The sequence below is a fragment of the Phaseolus vulgaris genome, chromosome 3 (assembly GCF_051622355.1).
Source record: "Phaseolus vulgaris cultivar YP4 chromosome 3, ASM5162235v1, whole genome shotgun sequence".
NCBI classification, from domain to species: domain Eukaryota; kingdom Viridiplantae; phylum Streptophyta; class Magnoliopsida; order Fabales; family Fabaceae; genus Phaseolus; species Phaseolus vulgaris.
In genome coordinates, this window is record NC_143500.1 from 25,935,703 (window position 1) to 25,953,554 (window position 17,852).

At 44.8% G+C, this 17,852-nt stretch overlaps 1 protein-coding gene and 1 pseudogene across 1 annotated transcript; both read right to left on the reverse strand.

Moving 5' to 3' along the window:
- Positions 1-6,606: 6,606 nt before the first annotated feature.
- LOC150028750 (uncharacterized) lies at positions 6,607-7,943 on the reverse strand. Its single transcript, XM_090300095.1, has 3 exons — positions 7,601-7,943; positions 6,963-7,537; positions 6,607-6,879 (listed from the first exon to the last, which is right to left on the reverse strand). The coding sequence occupies exons 1-3, from the start codon at positions 7,941-7,943 to the stop codon at positions 6,607-6,609; spliced, it is 1,191 nt and encodes a 396-aa protein (XP_090156221.1).
- A 4,757-nt stretch (positions 7,944-12,700) lies between these two features.
- Positions 12,701-14,173, reverse strand: LOC150028751 (uncharacterized; annotated as a pseudogene).
- Between the last annotated feature and the right edge of the window lie 3,679 nt (positions 14,174-17,852).

A 17,852-nucleotide genomic window follows, 5' to 3' on the forward strand; every position in this document is an offset into this window, starting at 1 on the left:
TTATCGCTTTGGCCACGGTTAGAGTTGTTTCACCTCAAGCCCCTTTGAATGAAGGGGTGGTACACATCGCTTCGGACGATGAAGAAGAACCCGTTGGGGGGCCTGCCTTCAAGAGGAGGAAAACAACGATGGTGGCCACGTCTCACTCATCCTCTGCAAGGCTTCCCACCAACCTTCAAGGCAATCCCCTGAGCGCCTCCTCTCCTCCACCCACTCTTGCTCTCGAGGAGGCGGTGGAGACTACACCTGAATTCGCTCTGCAACCGCCCTTGAGCTCCCCATCGTCATCTAGCATTTTCTAAAGGGCTGACGGCAAGAGAGCTTGGGGAGCTCAGCAATCGATGAGGCGCTGCAAGAGAGCGTGTTCTTCAGCCTTGGGGGCCATACTGCTGCCCTTACTAATCATTTGGGTATAGGAACTTGCTCTCCCGCCTCCTACCCATATACTATGCATACGCATTCTCATTCATCTTTTAACTCGCATGCATGCTTAGCTGATAACAAATATTGTTTCAACTGATACTCACACCTTAGCTTGTTCATACTTGCTTAACTTCGTTCTTATCTATTCCTTTTTGGTGCAGCCATGGTGATGACCCAAGAGAAACGCGCCAGGCTGACTGGGCTCTTGACTCGTGGTAGTGCTGCAAACAAGGCAGGTCCCTCTGCGCCCCCTACCTCTGCTACCATGCCCGTGGCAGCTTTCATGCCTACCACGCCAACAGCTGCTTCGCCCCGAGCAACCCCCACCCTTGTTTCTCCAAGGGTTGCACCTGCTTCGACAGCTCCAATCAAGGTTATCGCTTTGGCCACGGTTAGAGTTGTTTCACCTCAAGCCCCTTTGAATGAAGGGGTGGTACACATCGCTTCGGACGATGAAGAAGAACCCGTTGGGGGGCCTGCCTTCAAGAGGAGGAAAACAACGATGGTGGCCACGTCTCACTCATCCTCTGCAAGGCTTCCCACCAACCTTCAAGGCAATCCCCTGAGCGCCTCCTCTCCTCCACCCACTCTTGCTCTCGAGGAGGCGGTGGAGACTACACCTGAATTCGCTCTGCAACCGCCCTTGAGCTCCCCATCGTCGTCTAGCATTTTCTAAAGGGCTGACGGCAAGAGAGCTTAGGGAGCTCAGCAATCGATGAGGCGCTGCAAGAGAGCGTGTTCTTCAGCCTTGGGGTCCATACTGCACGTGCCCACTCCTCCCTCCAACAAGTTGCAGAGAAACGACAAGCCTTGGCGGACGAGGTGGTAAAATTGAAGGAGCAGCTAGCCCAGCAAAATTCGGCGCTCCCTTGTCCAAGAGAACGCACTAAACGAAGAGCTGAGAGTGCTTCGGAAGGCTGAGGTGGATGCCAACAAGAAACTTCACGACCAAGGCCAGGAGTACACCACTCTCTCGACCAAGGTGGTGCCTCTGCGAGTTGAGATAGCGGATCTCAAAGACGCCCTTAAGGAAAAGGATGACAAGATGGGCAACCTTGAGGAGCGCGTGGTTACCCGAGAGGTGCACCTGGGTAAGGTCGAAGGCGAGCTAGCTGAAAGACCAAGGCCCTGGATGCGTGCCAACAAGAGCTGGCAGAGAAAACTAAGGCCCTCATCCGAGCCGAACAGGAGAAAACCACCCAAGCTTAGAAGGCCAAGGAGGTCGAGGCAGAGCTCCTTACTGACGCCACGAAGGCCTATGGTGCGAGATTCGAAGATGCTCTGGCTCAGGTGGCTTGCAAGCATCCTGAGGTGGACATTGCGTTTTTCATCCCAACCAACCATGTGGTTGATGGCGATATCATGCCTCGTCCCCTTGAATGAACTCTTAGCTTTTCCTTCTTATGCTATAACTCTTTATGACATTTTGACATTATAATGTCAATTCACCTTTAACTTAATTGCTCATTTAACTTGACATTTCTGCTTCGTGTGCCCACTTGCATTCTCTACTTGTGTCCTTTTCTAACAGTGTTTCTGCTACTAACCTCTAGATAACGCTCTTAGGACTCCAAACTTTAAACTTAGGGAGCACGCCATCTCGACCTTCTTCTTTAACTTGCTTCGACGAATTGCTCAGGTGGGGAGTGTGCGTGTACCTTTCCACTGCCCTTGCCTTTGTTTCTTGCTCTGGTCAAGGAACTCTTGCTTTGGAATTCACTTGAACCTTGCGATCTCGAGGTGTCCAGCCTCCAAATGCATAACTGGCCTCATCATCGCTCGAGGGCGAGGAGGACTTAACTCGGTCGAAGCCTACTGTTCGTCTTGCTTCATCATCACTCGAGGGCGAGGAGGACTTCTCTTGGCCGAAATCTACTGCGCTTGGTGCTCACACCCGGGGAGGAGGCGTCCCGAAGGAATCCATTAACTCTCGCCCAGGGTGTTTACATACCAAGACAATCAGCGCACTTGGTGCCCACGCACGTAGGAGGTGCCCCTCGCCGCTCCTGCCAAGGTGTCTAAACACCGAAACAATCGATGCACTTGACGCTCACGCCCGAGGAGGAGGTGTCCCGAAGGAATTCGTTAACTCCCGCCCGGGGTGTCCCTTCATCAAGGCGATCCAATGCATCATTGGCCTCACCTTCGCTCGAGGGCGAGGAGGACTTCTCTCTCGCACTTGATGCCCACGCTCGAGGGAGGCGCCCCTCGCCACTTCCTTTCGAGGTGTCTAAACATCAGGGCGACCGGGGGCTTGATGCTTACGCCTGGGGGGAGGTGTCTTGAAGGAATCCGTTAACTCTCGCCGGGGTGTTCGCACACCAAGACGCCCGGTTTTTAGCTGGATTGCATTTACCTTTCGCACTCGACGCCCACGCCCGAAGGATACGCCCCCCGCCGCTTCCCTTCAAGGTGTCTAAACGTCAAGGTGGTTTGCGCACTTGGTGCCCACGCCCAGAGGAGGCGTCCCCGCCACTCCGGCTGAGGTGTCTAAACCCCAAGGCCACGAGTTCGTTTCTTACTGAACCACGTTGTCCTCGCCCGGTGCCTACGCTCGGGAAAGGTGTCCTATAGGAGAGGGCCACTCTCACTCGAGGCGTCTAAGCACTAGAGCCGCGCCACTCCTCCCTGCATTTCAAAAGAAACTTGAGCATACATGTGCTCAAAACACAACTTTATTGGGTGACCTCACTAAAAAACCCAGAGCGTCCCCTTAAACTGAATACAATGCAAAGTTTTTAACTAAAATAAAACTTGAGATTTGTTGCGTTCCAAGTGCGAGGGATGGCGCCTCCCTCCAACGTCTCAAGCCTATACGTCCCGTTTCCCAGGACCTCGGTTACTCTAAAGGGACCGGTCCACTTGGGGGACAACTTGTTCTCCAACTGGTATGGGTGAGCTTTCCGCATGACTAGGTTGGCAACTTGGAACTGGCGGGGCTTTATCTTGGAGCTGTACTGGTGCTCCACCCTTCTCTTCACCGCTTCAGCTTTTATCTTCGCCTCCTCTCTGACCTCATCCAACAAGTCCAAATTCACCTTTCTCTCCTCATTGGATTCCTCGGCCACAAAACTCTGGAAACGTGGCGAGCTCTCGTGAATCTCAACTGGGATCATCACGTCCGACCCATACACCAAGCTGAAGGGCGTCTCCTTCGTTGAGGACTGAGGTGTGGTGTGGTAAGCCCACACAATCCTGGGTACCTTTTCTACCCAAGTTCCCTTAGCTTTCTCGAGCCTCCTCTTCAGTCCTCAGAGCAAAATTCTGTTGGCAGACTCCACCTGCCCGTTCGTTTGGGGGTGCTCGACAGATGCGAACACCTGCTTTATGCTTACCTCCGTAAACAGCTTACCCAACTGTTGACTCGCAAACTGTGTACCATTGTTGGAGATAAGGCGCCTCGGTACACTGAAGCGACACACAATGTTCTTCCACACAAAGTGTTGTACTTGTGGGCGGTGATCTGCACCACCGGTTCTGCTTCAATCCACTTCGTGAAGTACTCGATAGCAACTATCAAGTACTTCATCTGCCTTATTGTCAACGGGAAGGGCCCCATAATGTCAATTCCCCATGTGTGGAAAGGGCACGGGCTATAAATTAACCTCAGCTCTTCTAGCGGCGCCTTGTGCCAGTTGGCATGCAGTTGGCACTACTTGCACCGCTGGGTGTATCTCACGTAGTCTTCTCTTAACGTTGGCCAGTAGTACCCTGCGCGGACAACCTTCGACGCCAAGGATCTGCCACCAACATGACTCCCACAAATCCCCGCGTGGAGCTCGAACATGATCTAGGTACACTGTTCTCTGCTCACGCACATCAAAATTGGGTGTGTGAACCTATGTCTGAACAGTTCTCCATTCAAGAGGGTATATCTTGCAGAGTTCTTCTTTATGTTCTTGCCCTCCTCGGGCTCCACTGGAAGTATCCCATCGGCAAGGTAGTGCCTATAGGGCGTCATCCCCGTGTCCCCCTCCTCTAGCACGCATACCTGCATGGGGTCTTCTCCTTCCAGTGAGTCCGAATATACACTCACACTGGGCGCCCTCAGCGTCTCCTGGGTTAGCGAGTCCTCGCCCCCTTCCTTGACGAACCAACTTGGAGGACGCCTACCATATTATCTGTCACGAACGCTCGTGGTGCTTTGAGAGTTTCCTGTATAACTGTCCTCTGCCTTCCCCCCTTGCTTGAGATGGTCAGCTTGGCGAGCAGATCAGCACGGGCATTTTGTTCCCTAGGGACATGCACTAGCTCAAACACTGCGAACGCCTTTCTCAAAACCTGCACGTAACTTAAGTACACAACCATCTGTGGATCCTTGTCCTGGTACTCCCTGGTCACCTGACTCGTCACCAGCTGAGAATCACTCTTTGCCAGCAAGCTCCGCGCACCCATCTCCTTGGCCAAGAGCATTCTAGCTATGAGGGCCTCGTACTCCGCCTGGTTGTTACTTGCCTTGAAGGCTAACCTTAGGGCTTGCTCGATCAAGAGCCCGTTCGACCCCTCCAAGATGACGCCAGCTCCGCTGCCCTGTTGATTGGAGGACCCATCAACAGAGAGCACCCTCTTGAAGCTGATCTCCTCCTCAGACTGCTCATTCCCCGGGGAGAGCTCTGCCACAAAGTTCGCATAAATCTGACCCTTTATGGGGCCCCGGCGCTCATACTGCACATCAAACTCAGAGAGCCCCACAGCCCAGCGCACCATTCTTCCAACTACATTCAGTTTCTACAGCACTCTCCGGATGGGGAGGTCCGTCATTACTACCACTGTGAAGCTCTGGAAGTAATGGCGAAGCTCCTGGCCGAGAACACTACGATCAAGGCCGCCTTCTCGAGGACTTGATACCTTGCCTCTGGTCCTTGCAGCACCTTATTTACAAAGTAGATCAGTCTCTGCACCTGGTCCTACTCCTGGACGAGAACCAAACTGATTGCCCGCTTCGTTACAACAAAATACAATCGAAGCGGCACACCCATCTGTGGCTTGCACAACACTGGGGGAGCGGCCAGGTACTCCTTGAACTTGAGGAACGCTGCCTCACACTCCTCAGTCCACACGAACCGGCTGTTCCTTCGCAAGCACTAGAAGTAAGGATGACCCTTATCTCCTCCAGCAGATAGAAACCTAGACAGGGTCGCCAACCGCCCTGTCAGTTGTTGAACTTCCTTCACCGAGGTCGGGTTCCTCATGGCGAGGATTGTCGCACACTTGTCGGGATTTGCTTCTATCCGACGCTCCGTGAGTAGAAAACTCAAGAACTTACCCGCCTCGACCCCGAACACACATTTCTCAAGGTTCAGCTTTAAACGATACTTGGCTATCGTAGCGAATAGCTCCTCCAAATCTGAGACATGCTGACCCTTCTCCTGCGAGGTCACCACCATATCGTCCACGTAGGCCTGCACATTCCTACCCAACATCGGTGCCAGGACCCTATCCATCAACCTCTGATAGGTGGGGCCCGCGTTCTTCAGACCGAACGACATCACCTTATAGCAATAACAGTACGTCTCGGTCATAAACACCGTTTTACACTCATTACGGGGGTGCATCTTAATCTGATTGTACCCAGAAAACGCATCCAGAAAACTCAACATCTTGCAGCCTGAGGCGCTGTCCACCAACGCGTCGATGCTGAGCAAGGGATACGAATCCTTTGGGCAGGCCTTGTTAAGGTCAGTGAAGTCGACACACATCCTCCACTTCCCATTGGCCTTCTTGACTAAGACCACGTTAGCCAACCACTCAGGGTATTGAATCTCCCTGATGTGGCCGGCATCCAACAGCTTCTTGGTCTCTTCGCGCACGACTTGTCGCCTTTCTTCATTGAACTTCCTCCTACGCTAGTGGACAGGTCTTACCTTAGGATCCATTGTAAGGCGCTGGCATAGGAAATCGGGGTCGATGTCTGGCATGTCCGAGGAAGACCATGCGAAGGCGTCCAAGTGTCGAACGATCACCCCGGCTACTTGATCTTGCTCGAACGGGCCCAACCACTTTCCCAACATAAACGTCTTACCACCTATCTGCATTTCCACGACATTCTCAGTTGGCTCGGGTCTCCTCTCCCGAGCGTTCTCTGCGCGTGCAACACCTGCGCGGTCTTCCTTTTCCAGGGGCGGGCGTTCCAGCACCATGAACACCCCCCTTTACATCTTGAGGCTACTCTCATAGCACCTCTTAGCTTCCTGCTGATCGGACTTGATCACGATCATCTTTCCACTCAAGTCTGGGAGCTTCATCTTCATGTGGCGGGTGGACGATACCCCCCTTAGCTGATTCAACGCCGGCCTGTCCAACGAAATGTTGTACGCTGAATGGGCGTTCACCACCAGATACCTGATATTCTCCGTGCGAGAAGCGGAGCCGTCCGTAAAAGTCGTTCTCAGCTCCAAATAGCCCCGCACCTCCACTTGATCTCCCGCGAAGCCATACAAACACCCCGTGTATGGCCTGAGCAAGTCAGGATATAACTACAGCATGTTGAACGTGGACCAGAACATAACGTCTGCCGAACTCCCCTGGTCCACAAGCACTCTGTGCACTTTCCTCCCTGCAGTTACAACAGAAATCATCACAAGGTCGTTGTCATGGGGGACAACATCACGAAGGTCGGCCCTCGTAAATGTGAGGTCGACGTCGAGCAAATCGTCCGCTGCTTGCTCCTCCACCGACATCACCGAACGCGCGTATCTCTTGCGTTGGGAGGAGGTGCAACCTCCGCCTGAGAATCCGCCTGCAATGGTGTGGATCTCCCCATGGATAGGCATCTCATGGGCTTGGTCGTTTGCTGGCGTAGCCCCCGCCAGGTAGTCTTTCAGGAAACCGATCTTCACTAGCTCATCCAGCTGATGCGCCAATGCCAAGCAGTTGTTGATCGTATGACCGAACCTCTGATGGAACTCGCACCACAAATCCTTACGCTGTTCCAACACCTTGTCCGACTTAGCTGGCATCTTCAACCTATCCGCTATGTTGGGCACGATGATCAGGTTCTTCAACTCAACTACGAAGTTGTGCCTCACCGGCTTGTTGGCGATTGACCGTCCCTTAGCCTGAGGCTTCCTCTGCTCATAGGGTCGCTTCCCTCCCTGACCCCTTTTTCCTGTCGCTGTTTCATTCACCCTCAAAGGCTATGAATGTGACGATGTTCTAGGGCACGCTGGGACAATACTCGCACGCTTCTTATTTACTTCGCCCTCCGCTGCAATATGCGCCACCGCACGATGCCTTATTAGGCGACTCCTGATAAGCGATTCGCTGAAAGGCCCAAGGCATATCCCCTTCATGAAGGCATGGACGATCATCAACTCGTCCTTGGTGCTCACCCTCACCACGTGAGCCCCAAAATGATTCACGAACTCCTTCAACATCTCCCCCTGGTACTGCCTTACGTCAAAGAGATCGTAAGAATTGGGTGGGGGAGCACGAGTTGCTATATACTGTTCCCTGAACAGTTTTGACAGCTGTGCAAATGATGTCACGTGGCTGTCTGGAAGGCTGATGAACCACTCCATTGCCGTCCCTACCAACGTGCTCATGAACAACTTGCACCTGACGACATCAGAATCACCAATCAGCATCATCTAAGTGTGGAATGTTGTGAGGTGTGCTTCCGGATCTTCCATTCCCGTGAACGTTGCTTTTGGCCCCACGAACGTAGCCGGGATCACAACATCCATTATCTCTTGCGAGAAGGGCATTGGACTCCCCCCTGGCTGAGCAACTCATGTCGCAACTCTTCATTCGCTCGATGCAGCTCTTCATTTCTTGACTGAGACGCAGCCAAGTCCATCTAAATGCGCTCTTGATCAGCGCGCGATGCCGCCATCACGTCCTAGAGACCTTGCATCATCTCCATGACCTGCTGTAAGGTCAAACTTCCCTCCTCCACCAGCGCAGTGGAGCATTGCCTAGTGGTTCTCATTTCTTGGTGATTCTTGAAGGATTTCAGTGAATCCTTGCAGAACAAAGTGAATCTTGAAGCTTCTTGACGAACGTTCCAAGATTCTTGACTAACTTCACCAAATTCTTGAAAACCTCAACGAACTTCACAAACCTCTGCAACTTCTCTGGATCTTGAACCTCTCGCGGTGGGACAGATGTTTTAGAACGAGCCCTACGGTGGGCGCCAAATGTTTCGGCCGGCTGAGCTAAGAGGTCCTTGTGCGTCTCAACGATCCACGTCTCGAAAGCTCCTTCGTCTTCGCTCAATCTTGCTCTCCTTCCTCCGCCATGAGCACCTGAAACAGAAGAGCAAAGGGCACTCTCGCGACCGTTTGCACTCCGACGCTCAAGTCAGTATGGCTGAAAACATCACCGCGCTACCATCGCAGAACACCACAAGCTCAGTGTTCTTGGCAGCACATAACTGAATGTAACTGTTTTCTAACAGAATTCTCCCTCACTTTTAGAGCTTGCCAAATGCCTAAGTCTCTGAAAAAGTGTGTGTAAAGAATGTGATGTAATGAACGTCACGTGTAAAACGTACCTTACTTAGCCTTTCAGAAAGGCTTATATACATTTGCTAAGTGTTTCTGCCACGTGTTTTCTTCTAACCTAAGTGATGGATTTGTGTCTTCTTCTTTGCGGTTTTTGAGTGGATTTGCGGAAGCTTCATGGTTTGATGGTGGAACAAGGCTCTCCTAGGAGTTGTGATAGCCTTGGAGGTGCATGAGAAGTATGATTTGAGAGAGGTGAGGCCTACTCTTCTTGGAGATGAAAGTTTCGGAAGATTAAAACCTAATCCTAAGAAGTCTTAGGCAAAGAGTGAGAATGCACAAATTTGGCAACATTTCACTAATGAATTAATCTTGTGAAAACATGAGGTAGGCTCCTCCTTTTATAGCCAAGGAGGACCGAAAATGAAAAGCCAAATTTGTAGGAAATTCAAATCCTAATGAAATGCAAGTTGGCGCCTAATGGTAGCTCACATGGCAAGTGTGACAAGGTGTGTCTCATGTGATGCCATTAGGTCTAAATGACCGGCCTTAGTTAGATTAGGTGTTTCTAGAAACCCTAATCTAACTTAGGTTGGTTTTTAGAAGCCAACATTTAACCTAATTAAAATTTAAACAAATTTACAAAGGAAAATCCTATGCTACTTTGACAAGAAATTAAAGACTATGCTACACTTGATTTTGGACTTCTTGGAACATGTAAAGGTAAGTTTCTCTGCCATCAGTAGCAGTGTTCCAATCCTCATCAAGCCTCTTAGTCATGGCCCTTGTAGTTGGCCCAATATGTCTTGATGTTTGGCTCTCCTTTGGGTTAGTGCTTGGCCCTCTTCCATCATCCCCTCCCCCTTGGAAAGGATTTGTCCTCAAATCCAAGATGTCATCTTCTTCATTAGTACCTACGAAAGGAGACAAATCAATGACATTAAAAGTATCATGTACTCCATATTCGGTAGGTAAATCTAATTTATAAGCATTATTATTGACTTTCTTGAGGATTTGGAAGGGTCCATCACTACGGGGACTAAGTTTGGACTTCCTCTTAGTTGGAAACCTATCCTTCCTAAGATGAAGCCAAACTAAGTCTCCTTCCTCAAAAATGATTTCTCTCTTCCCCTTATTGTTGTATTTGGCATACTTCTCAGTTTGTTGTTGTATTTGCATTTTAACCTTCTCATGCATTTTCTTAACAAATTCAGCTTTGATAGATCATTCCTTATGCACAAATTCTTGTGGATTAGGAAGGGGTAACAAATCCAAAGGAGTAAGAGGCTTAAAACCATATACAACTTCAAAAGGAGAAGCATTAGTAGTCTTGTGAACTACTCTATTGTAAGAAAATTCAATATGGGGAAGGTACTCATCCCAAGATTTGTGGTTACCCTTCATGATTGCCCTAAGCATAGTACCAAGAAATCTATTGACTACCTTGGTTTGTCCATCCGTTTGAGGATGACAAGATGTTGAAAATTGTAGTCTAGTGTCAAGTTTTTCCCAAAGGGTTTTCCAAAAATGGCTTATAAACTTTGGATCTCTATCGGATACTATACTCCTTAGTAAACCATGAAGTCTTTCCACTTCTCTAAAGAAGAGTTTAGAAATGTTTTGAGCATCATCCACTTTGTGGCAAGGAATAAAATGTGCCATTTTACTAAAATGATCCACTACCACAAAGATGAAGTCATGACCTCTTGCAGTCCTAGGAAGTCCTAAGATGAAATCCATGCTAATATCTTCCCAAGGAGCATTTGCAATCGGTAGAGAGTATAAAGTCCATGAGGCATTGTTTTAAATTTGGCTTTTAAACATGAAATACATCTAAAACAATGTCTTTGGACATCTCTTCTCATGTGTGGCCAATAGAATTTTCCTTTTAAAAGATCAAGAGTTTTGTCAACTCCAAAATGGCCCATGAGACCCCCTTCATGTGATTCCTTTGCAAGAAGTTTTCTATGTGTTCTTTGGGAAATACAAAGTTTGTCTTCTTTAAAAAGATACCCCTCGGACACATAGTAACCTTCTTGTAATCTATGTTCACATTTAGCAAAGATGAATGCAAAGTCTTGGTCTTCTTGATAAAGTTCTTTTATGTTGTCAAATCCAAGAATTTGAGCACCAAGTTTTGAAAAGAGCACATGTCTCCTTGAGAGAGCATCCACCATTATATTTGTGCTTCCCTTCTTGTATTTGATAACATAAGGAAATTGTTCAAGAAATTCCATCCATTTTGCATGTCTTTTATTGAGCTTGTGTTAGCCTTTCAAATATTTTAAAGACTCATGGTCACTATGTATAACAAATTCTTTAGAAACAAGATAGTGTTCCCAAGTCTTTAATGCCCTCACAAGTGCATAGAGCTCTTTGTCATAGGTGGGATAGTTAAGGGTGGCTCCTTGAAGTTTTTCACTAAAATAAGCAATTTGATGCCCCCCTTGTAACAAAACCGCACCTATGCCAACCCCCGATGCATCACACTCTAGCTCAAAAGTTTTAGCAAAATTTGGTAAAGCTAGAATGGGTGCATTAGTAAGTTGAGCTTTTAGCCTTTTAAAGGCTTGTTCATGCTTTTCACCCCAACAAAATGTAGTGTCTTTCTTCACTAACTCATTGAGTGGTGAAGCTAGACTTGAGAAGTTAGGCACAAAGCGTCCATAGAAGCTAGCCAAACCATGAAAGCTCCTCACATCTTCTACATTTTGTGGAGTTGGCCATTCTTGGATGGCTTTGATTTTTTCAGGGTCAACATGTACCCCCTTTTTGTTTACTACAAAACCAAGAAAAACTATACTATCAACACAAAAAGTACACTTATCACTATTTTCAAACAAACTATTATTTCTAAGCACTAAGAAAACTTCCCTAAGGTGTCTTAGGTGGTCATCTAGGCTTTGACTATAAACTAAGATATCATCAAAATAAACTACTACATATTTACCTATACAATCTCTCAAGACATGATCCATGAGCCTCATGAATGTACTAGGTGCGTTAGTGAGACCAAAAGGCATCACCAACCATTCATATAGTCCAAACTTGGTTTTAAAAGCGGTTTTCCACTCATCACCCTCCTTGATTCTAATTTGGTGATATCCACTTTTAAGATCAATTTTGGAAAATATGATTGACCCATGTAGTTCATCAAGCATATCATCAAGTCTTGGGATTGGATGCCTATACTTGATGGTGATGTTGTTGATGGCTCTACAATCACAACACATTCTCCATTTGCCATCCTTTTTGGGCACCAACAAGACAGGTACAGCACAAGGGCTTAGGCTCTTTTGCACCCAACCCTTCTCTAACAAGTCTTGTACTTGAGATTCTATCTCCTTTGTTTCCTCGGGGTTAGTTCTATATGCTGGTCTATTTGGTAGACTTGCTCGCGGAATCAAATCAATTTGATGTTCTATACCTCTAAAAGGAGGAAGTCCTATGGGCCCCTCTTTAGAGAATATATCATCAAATTCATTTAAAAGATCTTTTACTTGAGGAGATAGAATCATAGTCTCAAGATTTGTGGCAGTGCATGTAAGTGTTCCTTTACAAAAGATAAGGCTAGGTTGTTCAACAAGAAGCATATTTTCAAAGGTATTTTCAATTGTTTTGTCTTGTTGATGGAACACTCTTTTCCCACGCCTTTCGATCCCTAAGGATTTTCTCTTTTTCTATTTTTTTTCCACATCCCTCTTTTGTTTCATTTGTATTTGATCTCTTACCACTTGGGAATGTGGTAAAGGATTAAGTACAAACTTCTTTTTCTTGTGGGTGAAGGAAATTTCGTTGGTTAGACCATTGTGCAAGGTTTTCTTATCAAATTGTCATGGTCTACCCAATAAAATGTGGCAAGCTTCCACAGGTACTACATCACATAAAACATTCTCTTGGTAGTTACCTATAGAAAACTCGACCTTCACTTGTTTATCTACAGTTAGTTCCCCATCTTCATTTATCCATTGAAGCTTGTAAGGTTTAGGATGAGGGACTACTTGTAGATTTAACTTTTCAACCAACCTAGTGCTACAACAATTGCAACATGAACCACTATCCACAATGAGAGAACATATGTTTTCTAAAACTTGGCATCTTGTGTGAAAGATGTTCTCTCTTTGTGTTTCCATGGTTACACTAGTTTGGTTGTTGAGGGTTCTTCTAATCATCAATAATTCCCCCTCTAAAGGATACACTCTCTCATCTTCTCCCCCTTCTTATTTCTCACTAGGTTTTTCTTCACAACTAGTATATTCATCTATTCCTTTCAAAAACAAGGTTCTTTGGTTTGGACATTGTGCTTGCACATGTCCTCTTCCAAAACATTTAAAACATTTAACATCCCTAGTGCGAATGGGTGGAGTGAGCATATCTTTGCCTATGGGTTTGGGAGTCTCTTTTGGTTTTTCCTTGGATGTACTACCCTCCCTTTTAAAATCTCTTTTTGGATAGGAGTTAGGGTATGAACCTTCCTTTCGACTTGAAGTTTTCCTTAAATTTTGTTGTTCAACTTTGATACATAGTTGAACCAAATCATTCAAGTCTTGATAAGGTAAGAGTTCAACTTTATCTCTTATCTCTAAATTTAACCCACTTAAGAATCTAGCTATGGTGGTGGACTCATTCTCCCTAATGGAGGCTCTCATCATATAGAGTTCCATCTTTTGCCTATACTCCTCTACACTCATTGTTCTTTGTTGGAGTCTTTGGAGCTTGTCCATCAACTCCCTATTATAGTAGGAGGGTATATGGCGGCGTCTTAGGGCTCCCCTAAGATCATTCCAATACTCTATGGGAGGTTCCCTATGAAGACGCCTATCTCTTTCTAAATCCGTCCACCAATACATAGCGTTCCCTTGGAAACTAAGAGTGGCTAGGGGTACTTTTCTCTCTTCACTTACTCTATGGCAAGCAAATAATTGTTCTACCTTCATTTCCCAATCTAGATAGACTTCTACGTTTTCTTTTCCATGGAAATGGGGTAGGTCTACCCTAACCTCTCTTGGGCCCTCTTGTTCTCTTCTATCTCTTCTAGTTCTCCTAGGGGGTGGTTGATAGTACTCATTTATCCTAAGGCTTTCCTCCCCAAAAGAATCATGATTTTGAGAACTAGATGCATGAGAACGTATTTTTTTTTTTTGAGAGTTTTCATTCTTTTCTTTAGTCATTCTCAACTCTTTGATTTGGGCCTCATGCTCCAATTGTCTATATGAGAGTGATTGAAAGTCCTTGGCTAATTGTTTTATAAGAGATTTGATGGACTTTATATCACTTTCATTAGATTTAGAAGAGTGATTTGACATGACTAAAGATTTGTGTTTAAAAGTATTTTACTTCAAGAAAAAAAAGGAAAGTAGTGAAGGTAGCTTTCCAGGAAAGAGAGGTGAGTCACTAGGACTTCTTAAGTACCAAGTTTTTCCTTGCCAAAACCTATCCCTCAAAAACTTCACACAATTCATTTTCTAAGTAAATTACTTAGATCACAATGAGGAATTAAAAGTCAAATTTTATGCAAAGGAAAAATAATGCAAAGCAATTAAACAAACAAAGCAAATAAGCAATGCTAAACAAGTAATTAACGTAAAGCAATTAGCTAAACACAATTAAAGATTGCTAACTACAAAGCTTTAAACTAGGAAAATCCTAAGGTGAGGCTTCTTAGACACTTGGAGCCTTTGAAGACACACTCACCGTCTACACGTGATTAGTCCACTAATTAATCAAAGGTTGAATGTAATTACAACTCAAAGAAATACAAAGAAATTGAATTACACAAATTAAAATTCAGATTTCCTAAACTATGCACTCCATGGCTTGTAATTGCTTTTCTTTGTTGTGTTCTCCAAAGTGTATGTGTTTGTATTTGTATTTGTATTTTGCTGCAGCTCCTTGCCTTAACCTCTTATGATTAGACAATTAAAATATCCAAAACAGTACCTACTAAGTAGAGATAGACTCACCACAAAGTCAATTCCACTTAACAAGCACCAATTGAATTTTATCCACCAACAATTTAGAGGTCAAGAAATAAAAACAAGAAACAAATTAAATTTTAAAACAGGACCACATCAAATGAATTTGAATTATATGACACAACTTAGAAAGAGTTTTGAATGATATTGGACAAGCAAATAAAAATAGGCACTCAACAAAGGATGGCACACAAACGGAACCTAAAGAAAGGCACTAGAAATGATTTGAAAAACCAAAACAACTCTACTGGAAAATTCAGGTTCACAAAGCGTGGCTTAAAAAATTTATGTTGAGCTGGCTATTTTGAATTTGCTTCTGAAATTTTAACCGCAAACGATTCAATGTCTTAGCACACTTTTGGCGCTGGAATCACACCAAAAACATGCACCAAATAATTGTGATAAATTTTTCAAAATCACTGTCCAACTATCGTATATTTTGGCGCCAGGATGCACTCTTTTTTTATTTTATTTATCAATTTTTCTCTATTTTTTCTTTTCATCTATTTTTTTTCTTGATTTTCTAACACATCAAACTGTATAAATCCAGATTTTCAGAATTTTTCTCCAACGTATTTAAAATTCATAACAAAACAAACAGCCAACACAGAATTTGAAAAACAGAGTAATCCTAATTCTGGAATTTAAAAACAGAATAAGAAACTTCAAAAACACAATGGAGTAGATGTATATGAATTTGTATGGATCTAGCACACAAATATGAACTCAAACTAAAAGAAAAATGCACCAAAAGATCAACAAACACAGAAATATAAATCTGGACTCAAATCAAATCAAGAAACCAAAATTATCAACAAAATTAGCACTACAAGGATTTGATGACAAATTAGGAGAAACATGACTTAGACAAAACATAATAGGATTCAGAAAATAAAATGACTTAAGACACATATAATGAACCGAATAGAATTGCAAAACAAGACTCAAACAACCTAAAAACAAAGCAGCAACACAATTCTATATAGATTCCTACACAAATGTGAAAATTAGAAGCTCAAGAACAATTTGAACACAATGCACCGATTGAATTTCTTCAAACAACACCTAAATCAAATTAAAATGTAAAAAACAGCAAGACAACATGAAGAAGTGAAGAACAACACGGAAATAAGAAGAACACAAACATAAAAAATGGAAGAAGACACTTAGCTCTTGTAGAACCATAGCTCATGATACCAAATGATGGATTTGTGTCTTCTTCTTTGTGGTTTTTTAGTGGATTTGCGGAAGCTCCATGGTTTGATGGTGGAACAAGGCTCTCCTAGGAGTTGTGATAGCCTTGGAGGTGCATGAGAAGTATGATTTGAGAGAGGTGAAGCCTACTCTTCTTGGAGGTGAAAGTTTCGGAAGATTAAAAACCTAATCCTAAGAAGTCTTAGGCAAAGAGTGAGAATGGCACAAATTTGGCAGCATTTCACTAATGAATTAATCTTGTGAAAACATGAGGTAGTCTCCTCCTTTTATAGCCAAGGAGGACCGGAAATGAAAAGCCAAATTGGTAGGAAATTCAAATCCTAATGAAATGCAAGTTGGCGCCTAATGGTAGCTCACATGGCAAGTGTGACAAGGTGTGTCTCATGTGATGCCATTAGGTCTAAATGACCGGCCTTAGTTAGATTAGGTGTTTCTAGAAACCCTAATCTAACTTAGGTTGGTTTTTAGAAGCCAACATATAACCTAATTACAATTTAAACAATTTTACAAAGGAAAATCCTATGCTACTTTGACAAGAAATTAAAGACTATGTTGTGCTTGATTTTGGACTTCTTGGAACATGTAAAGGTAAGTTTCTCTACCATCAGTAGTAGTGTTCCAATCCTCATCGAGCCTCTTAGTCATGACCCTTGTAGTTGGCCCAATATGTCTTGATGTTTGGCTCTCCTTTGGGTTGGTGCTTGGCCCTCTTCCATCACTAAGCATTACTGCAGGCGCGCCTTCACGACACCATAACCCAAGCTTAGGGAAATTCCAATGTGCGAGGCTACCCTCTCGAAGTGCATCTGGTGCGGGATTGCCACTCAGGCGTAGACTCATACGCCCAATATCAGAGGGGTCATCCATGCTGAGCGTACTCTGCCCCTTCACGTGCCGTGCATGCCGATCGCCCCTAGAACGAGACTCTGGTGAGTCGTATCGGTCCCAGTGGCTCTCTAATGGTGGGGCGTACTGCCGCTTCCCTACACCTCATGCATGGATCCTCGTGATCCGGGCCTCTCCGTATTGATAGCTGATGTGTGGCTTTCAAGCCACCCCTTTCTGACTCGTGATCCTAGGCCTCCTATACGATGTCGCCTCCTCCTCGGTTCCCCTTACTCGTGAGCCTGACAAGGCTCCTCCTTGGTCAACTGAACCTCCTTTGCGGGTCCAACCTACGGGGTCCCTCGTTGACTTTTGGTCAATGGCCAAGACCGAGACCCGAACGGTACAAGTTATTTAGTCATTGAAATGATAATTAATAAATAAATATCAACTGAGACACACATGTTTCTAATTGATTATGCAAAAATATTAAATTTTACATAATTTTGGTCAACAAATTTCAAATAGTGAGCTATTGAATTAATGAGATTTCACCCAACTAATAATTTTAGTGTGATAGCGATTGTGGAGAGAGGAATTAGGAATTTTAATTAATTGATTCTCCTAAATTAGATGCACCTCTCAGTATGCAAACTGAGTTGAATCAAATGCTTTCATTATCCTTTTTATGTCTATCTTTATTAATATTCTTTATTTGTGAAATATACATGTATTGTGTAGGTAATAAAGAGAGTTACTACTAAGTTTTCTTGAGAGTCTATAGAAGTTTTCAATAAACCATTTTTCTTTTGTATTTTTATATTTCGCGAGAAGACATGATTGATGATAAGATATGTAGTTATAACATTTTATTTATATTATGATATATCATGTCTCCTCACCGTATACTCATAAAATCCATGATGATACTTAATTAGGTATCAACATGAAATACATCACAATATATATA